The sequence below is a fragment of the Vicia villosa genome, linkage group LG6 (assembly GCF_029867415.1).
Source record: "Vicia villosa cultivar HV-30 ecotype Madison, WI linkage group LG6, Vvil1.0, whole genome shotgun sequence".
Lineage (NCBI taxonomy): Eukaryota > Viridiplantae > Streptophyta > Magnoliopsida > Fabales > Fabaceae > Vicia > Vicia villosa.
This window is the reverse complement of record NC_081185.1, coordinates 9,621,203-9,628,963: the sequence shown is the minus strand read 5'-3', so window position 1 is coordinate 9,628,963 and position 7,761 is coordinate 9,621,203. Positions and strand designations below refer to the sequence as shown.

The window sequence follows — 7,761 nt, the reverse complement described above, 5'->3', positions numbered from 1 at the left end:
TAAAAACAAAGTGAGGAGGTTTTGTTCAGACAAGACACGTGATATTTTTCAAAGTGAGAGTTGTCTGCAACCATGGTGTCGGTGTCATTTCTTCACACACTTCTAGCCCTTCCTATCTTGATAGTACTTCTGTTCATGAAATACAAAACCAATATCAAGAACTCATCATCAACCTTTCCAAAAGGTCCAAAAGGCCTTCCCATAATTGGAAACCTCCACCAACTTGACATATCAAATCTCCACATTCAATTCTTGAATCTCTCAAAAATCTATGGCCCTCTTTTCTCCCTTCAAATTGGTTTCAAGAAAGCCATTGTCATTTCCACACCTAATCTAGCTCAACAAATTCTCAAAGATCATGACCATCATGTATCCACTAGACCTCCATCACATGGCACACAAGTACTCTCTTACAATGGCATAGACATGATCTTTTCACCATACAATGATTGTTGGAGAGAGATAAGAAAAATCTGTGTTGTCCATTTTTTCAGCTCCAAAAAAATTTCTAGCTCCTCTCATATCAGAAAATCTGAGGTCAAGAAATTGATTGAAAAGATCTCCAAGCATGCTGAATCTTCTAGAGTTTCAAACCTCAGTGAGATTCTTATGTCTGTCTCAAGCTCTATGATATGTAGAATTGCTTTTGGAAAAAGCTATGAAAATGAAGGAGGTGAAAAAAGCAGGTTCCATGATTTACTCAATGAGACACAAGCTATTTTCCTATCCTTTTATGTTTCAGATTATATTCCTTTCATGGGATGGATTGATAAACTCACAGGCTCAATTGCTCGTGTTGATAAAACTTTCAAGTCATTGGATGAGTTTTTTGAACAAGTGCTTGAGGAACATCTTGATCCTAATAATAAGAAGAAAGAAGATGAAGAGAAGGATATAGTTGATGTTTTGCTTGAGTTAAAAAATCAGGGTCATCTCTCTATTGATCTCACCAATGATCACATCAAAGCTGTTCTTATGGTAAGTGTCCGTGATTTTCAATATTTTTTTCTTCTATCACTTAGGTTTTAAATAACAGTCGCGTAAAGACTTTTGCGATTTCAATGACTACAGATGTTTGCACACTAATTAGAACCGTCGCAGTTTAATCTTTATCATAAAAACAATGAATAATAATATCGGTATCAGAACCTTTTGATACTATTTTGTCACAGTCATTTTCGCAGTAAGAGACTGTTTTTTGAAATCTTGCTATTTTGTCACAGTCGTTTTCGCAGTAATAGACTGTTTTTTAAATAACAGTCGCGGTCACATAAAGACTTTCGCGATTTAAATGGTTACAGGTGTTGCACACTAATTAGGGCCGTTGCAATGCGAATTAATCACAGTTTAATCTTTATCATAAAAACGATGAATAATAATATCGGTATCAGAATCTTTCGATACTGTTTTGTCACAGTCATTTTCGCAGTAACAGACTGTTTTATAAAACATATCATCGATATCATATTTGGTATTTGGTTGATTACAGAACCTACTTGTAGCGGCTACGGACACGAGTGCGGCCACATCAGTTTGGGTGATGACAGGACTAATGAAGAATCCAAGAGCAATGAAGAAAGCTCAAGAAGAAGTGAGAAACATTTGTGGCAAAAAAGAGTTCATAGATGAAGATGATATTCAAAAGCTTGTATATCTCAAAGCTGTGATAAAAGAGACACTGAGATATTTTTCACCAGCACCACTAGCACCAAGAGTGACCAGCAAAAGTTTCACTCTAAATGGATATAAAATAGAACCAAACACATCAGTGTATGTCAACATTTGGGCCATTCATAGGGATCCCGATACATGGAAAGATCCAGACGAGTTTTATCCCGAAAGATTCTTAAACAACGATGTTGATTTTAAGGGACTGGATTTTGAGTTGATTCCGTTCGGTGGTGGGCGGAGAATTTGCCCGGGGATACCATTGGCAATCGCGACGCTGGAAATGGTAACTGCGAACCTTCTGAATTCGTTTGATTGGGAAATGCCTGATGGGATGACGAAGGAAGATATCGATATTGAAGGGCTGCCGGGACTTGCTAGACACAAGAAGAATCACCTTTGCCTTGTTGCAAAAAACCACATGTGAATGTTACCAGGAACTATGATGTCTCTGTAAACCTTGGAAAAACAATTGCCTTAAGAGTTGTTATGTGTGATTTGTGTGTAGTTATGAGTACATTAGTTCTGTTTATATTAATAAAAGTTAAAACTTGTCTCAGTTCAATTTTTGTAAAGAACCATTTACTATCAACTAGTATTAGAGAATTATAGTGGTTACTTTCTATAGGCTTTTCATGGCTATATGGTGAGAAAAGGAACAAAGGCTCAGAGAAAAGTGAATTAAGGATTCTAGAAGGAAAGTATGAATCTATGTGTTATGCACAGGTATAACCTTAAGCTGATTTTGATGATGACATCTAGTAATGAAATTTTTAAAGATTGACAATGTAAGAATGATGTTGATTGTGAAGTATATAGTTAAAGGATAACAAAATGACGATTAGGTAAGTAAATTGATAGAATATGTCATTATTTGCATCATAACCTCATCAAATATAGGCCATTATTTAGGAACAATTAACTAGTGTTGTATCAAAAAGATGTAAGATAGATATCATTTCTATAAGCTCAGTTGATGGCTTTTGAAAATAGGCATCGATGAAATTTAAAGGGAACAAATCAGTGGCATAAGATACAAATCCTACCTCACCAAGCTAAATTCATGACAATTGAGAAAATATCATGTCATTAGTTAAGAGATTGAGTTTGAAAAGATTTTATATATTGACTTTTATATATATATATATATATATATATATATATATATATATATATATATATATATATATATATATATATATATATATATATATATATATATATATATTATATATATACACACACGTGTGGGGCAATAAGTATATAAATTTACAATATTAAAAAATAATATAATTCTTTTGTAAAAAGAAACACATAAAATTTTAGATTAAAATTATGAAAAATATTGTTATTGGTTTCAATAAATTTTTATATTATAGAATCAATTAATAAAAATACATATTACTAACTAAATATTTAATTAAGAAAAATAATTACAATGTATAAGTAAGCTGATATTTATTAACAATATTTATTTGATATATTCAGTTGGTTTTTTCTAGAAAATCCGTTTTTTAATGTTCTATCCATATAATCTTATATGTAACGAATCAATTATTTACGACATATATTTTTCATGTTAAATATATATAATTCATGTCTATCGCTGTCTTTGATTATCATGCATATATTTGCAACATATAAATATATTTGTATAGATTATAGATGTCTCTTCTGCAAGGCCGACCCTTTCCGAGAGCAAAAGGCTATACAACGCTGGGCCTCATATTTTTGAGGGGCCATTTTTTCTAATTCTTAAATATAATAAAACATACATTACAATTTCCAAAACGAAAAGTGATTTTATTTCTTCATTTTTCTCAAACTTCTCGTTTTTATCTTCAAATTACAGCAAGCAAGCGGTACTCTTTCTTCTTCAAACAGTCACATTTTCTTTCTTCTCCAAACATCTTTTTCTTTAAAGTTCAAACAACTAAACAACGCTTGCTTTATGCTCCAATGGTGCTCTATTTCTTCTACTTTAATCCAAAACGAAACGTTATTTCTTACCTAAGTTCTCCGTCAACAAAATAAAGCGAGACACCACGACAACAAAACAAAACACCACATAACAGATTTACGGAGATAAGACAAAACCAAACACCACACATTATATTTATGGCGATGAGACGAAACAAAACGAGAATCCACATAAGGGCGACGAAACAAAAGAGAGACACCACATAACAAATTCAGGACGACAAGATGAGATACCACATAATAGTGACTAGACGAAACAAAATGAGATACCACATAACAGCGATCACACTGTTGTGCAATCGGTAAGTTTCTTCAAACTGATATGCTTTTCTATGTTGTTTGTTATTTAATTTGTGTTTCTTGTTGGTCTTTTGAAATTGACATAAATGGTTTATGAGTTATGACTTATGCGATGTGAGCAAAGCAACTGAGTTATTCACTAATTTTGATGTGAGCAACAGTAACAGTAATAGATCAAGTGTTGATGTGTATTTGGTTTTTAATTTTAATGGTAAGTGTGTTTGGTGGTTTATGAGTTATAAATTTACTAATGAATTTTGGACTTTTGTATTTCCTGTGTCAATGTTGGTCTGCTATATATTTGTTTTAGTTTATAAATGGTTTTTAGAATGTACAAGTGAATAATAATTTAAAATTTTTATTATTAATTATCATGATAATAATTTTTATTGTAGGAATAAAATTTAACAGCAGGACTGTAAATAGATTGCAGTGTTGAGTTGATCATTAGCCTTAAACCTCTTAAGATGACTCTTACAAATAGAAAATATAAATGTAGAAATGATAAACGTAAGAATAGGGACTCAAAATAGCCATGCACATCAAAATTTTACTGTTGCATTTTGGAAGATTTTTTGATTAAAGATTGGATTAGATTTTGTTGTTATTGATTTAACAATATGTTTAAGTGATTTGTTTGACATTTGGAAGAAGAGTTATTCAAATTTAAATGAAGATTTAAATTTAAATTTAAATTGAAACAAATTATATATTATTGGAGAGATTTAAGAAACAAATAACATCTTATAAATTCTACATTATTTTTGGACGCAATCAAATTAAATATCCATGAAGGAAAGCCCAAAATCATTATGCTATATAAGGAGCTCAAACCTACATTAGAATTCAAGCATTCACATTGAAGATCTTAGAGTGCTAGGTTTATAAGAGAGTGCTTGTTATTTTTTATGTAAACCACTATGTTTCTGTAACTTCGCATAGTAGGGTTGTCTAGTTGAGTTGTAAGATTCAACATCACTCATAGTTGTGAGTGACGTTGATCACTAGGGTTTAGTGATTGAAAGTTCAAACACGTGGATTAGTGTTTGAGAGAAAGTGAGAGGGTGTCTCATATTTAAGGAGAGCCCTAAATAGAAAGTCATCGGGTAGTGTTAGGAAAAAGCATTGAACAACATAGCATTTTTTTTTGTTGCTTGTAAGAATGATTGTACTAAGCTACTAATAGTGAACTTTCTTTTTTCGGTTGCCAACCCCCTAGACGTAAGGTGTAGGTTCGAACTAGGTTACCAATTGATTGTGTTATTTTTTTGCTCCATCATCTTGTACAATATAATTATGGTGACTCTAGTTTAACTTGTCGAACCACGTGCTAGAACATCGTGTGCAACATCTGTCCCTTAAGGAACATAATTTCAATTGACATCAGAACAAACAACATGTTCTATTTGGGTGAGCTCCAGAGAGATATTTTTTGTTCAAATGGAACAAAACAAATGATGGAGGGTTGTCAATAGACCACTTGTATTGGATGACAAAATATGATATTTGGAAATCCATGATGGTTGCCTTTCTCAAATCCATAGAAAGCAAGACTTGGAAGACTGTGATTAAAGGTTGGAAACATCTTGTGATCACTGAACAAGATGGTATAATAAGCTTGAAACATAAATTTGATTGGTCCCATGATGAAGATGAAGAAGCTCTTGGTAATGAAAAAGCCTTGAATGCTATATTCGATGATGTTGACAAGAATATGTTTCGACTAATCAACACATGTACTGAAGCTAAGGAAGCGTGGGAGATTCTCAATAATGCTCGTGAAGGCACTCCCAAAGTGTGTATTTCAAGGTTGCAACTTCTCACAGCAAAGTTTGGAAGTTTGAGAGTGATGGAAGATGAATCTATATCTGAATTCCACGTCCGTCTTCGTGATATAGCCAATAGTTCCTTTTCCTTGGGAGAGAAGATGTCTGAAGAGGAGCTGGTTAGAAAGATACTCAGGCCTCTACCTAAGAAGTTTGACATGAAGGTTACAACCATTGAAGAAGCTCAAGACTTAAGCAAAATCAAAGTCGACGAACTCATTGGCTTTTTACAAATCTCTGAGATGGTTATAAGTGATATATCAGAAAAGAAGAACAAAATTATTGCTTTTGTATCCAACACTAATAAAGATGAATATCAATGTGAGAATGATTAAAAAAACTTTTCAGATGATATAGCTCTTGTTTCCAATGAATTGCTGATGACGTTCATCATTTCGATGCCTTTGTTGTTGTCTCATATGAGGTAGTGTTAGCTGGAGATTTCGACCAAAGGATCATGATACTTTAAAAGTGTTATGTTATGAAGAAGAAATGACTTTTATGAAGCTATTTTAAGTCTTGTCCTTGAAGGAAAATATTTGTTGTATCGAAGGATGTGATGGAAGAGATTTTATAATCTTTGCAAGTACCCTTCGACAACAGCGTCAGCAGATTCGAAGAGTTAAGCGGGAAAGTTTGAAATTCAAACGGAACGATTATGCACGGAGAACGCGTGGAAGCATCTGAAACGAAGCGACATTTGAAATATCGGACGTGGCAGTAATCTACGTAAAGACCGTTAGGGTCAAACTAGTATAAATAGAAGTCTTAATGTTTAGATTAAGGGGTGTTCGAATTAATATACAGAAATTCACAAAAGTTACTCGAAGTACCAGCGTTAGAGAAAAGAGAATTTGCTGAAATAATATATGTATGAAGAACACCACATTTACTCTTTATTTTACTTATTCAATATAAGTTAAATTTACGTCGAAAGTCATTATTTTGCTTTCTTTACATTTACAAGTTTATTCATTTGAGTCATTTATTTACTGCAATTTAAGTTAAAGTCTTTTACATGCGGTTTACTTACCTTTTCGGCATTTATTTCTTTAATCTTTAAGTTGCACTTAGAATTATTGTTAATAGATTATTGAAAGTCGAAATTAGTCAAAAGATTTTGATAATATTCATAATCCAGAAATATCATCAATCATGAACCAAATCACAAAGATACGAACTCTCGAGACACATGTCCTAGGATCAATCAAGTCGATCCTGTAAGTTACCAAAGTACATACGTTTGGAGGACTAGCGGTTGTTTGTTAGAAATCACTGATAAACAGGTAGTTGATAATATTGTTGAGCAAAATGTTGTTGATTTTGGTATTGTACTGGTGGATCCAAGTATTAATGCTCATTTTAATATGGTTGCAAATGTTGATTTGAGTTTTGATACTAATTTTGGTATGGTTGTTTTTGGTATCAATTTTGATAGTGTTGCCATTGCTTTGAACCTTAACCAGGATTATCACTCCATTTGAAATTAGGATGATTTCTCCATGTTAGTGTACAAGTGCAATATAAATGGAGGTTTAAGAGGAAATCGTGGAATATCAACACGCGGTAGCATATTTAGGGATAATTAGGAACACTCTTAGAAGCTTTCTCAGCTAAGATAGGAATTTACACATCTTTTCAAGTTGAATTGCATAAAATCATGCATTTGAAAGTTTTCAAAGAGATAAATTGGAATAAATATGATGTATGCTAGTTGTTTGATGTGGTAGATTTTACTGTATTTTTATTTTTTATTCAATAATTTATTTTTATTATTTTTTGTACAAATATAAATATATTTTACCATATCATTATTTAGTATATTAAAAATAAAATAAAATAAAATATTTTTGACTTAATTACAATTTTGGTCCCTCTATTAGCATTTTTTTTTTAGTTTTGGTCCCCCAATTTTAAAATCCTGCATTTTAGTCCCTTTATTTTAGTTTTTTTGAGGATTTTGGTCTCCTTGCAAATCTGAAGGCAA

At 32.2% G+C, this 7,761-nt stretch overlaps 1 protein-coding gene across 1 annotated transcript; it reads left to right on the top strand.

The window, feature by feature from the left end:
• Positions 1-2,227, top strand: LOC131608866 (6,7,8-trihydroxycoumarin synthase-like). Its single transcript, XM_058880449.1, has 2 exons — positions 1-978; positions 1,490-2,227. Exons 1-2 carry the CDS (start codon positions 73-75, stop codon positions 2,093-2,095), a joined length of 1,512 nt encoding a protein of 503 aa, XP_058736432.1. The 5' UTR covers positions 1-72; the 3' UTR covers positions 2,096-2,227.
• The last annotated feature ends 5,534 nt before the right edge of the window (positions 2,228-7,761 follow it).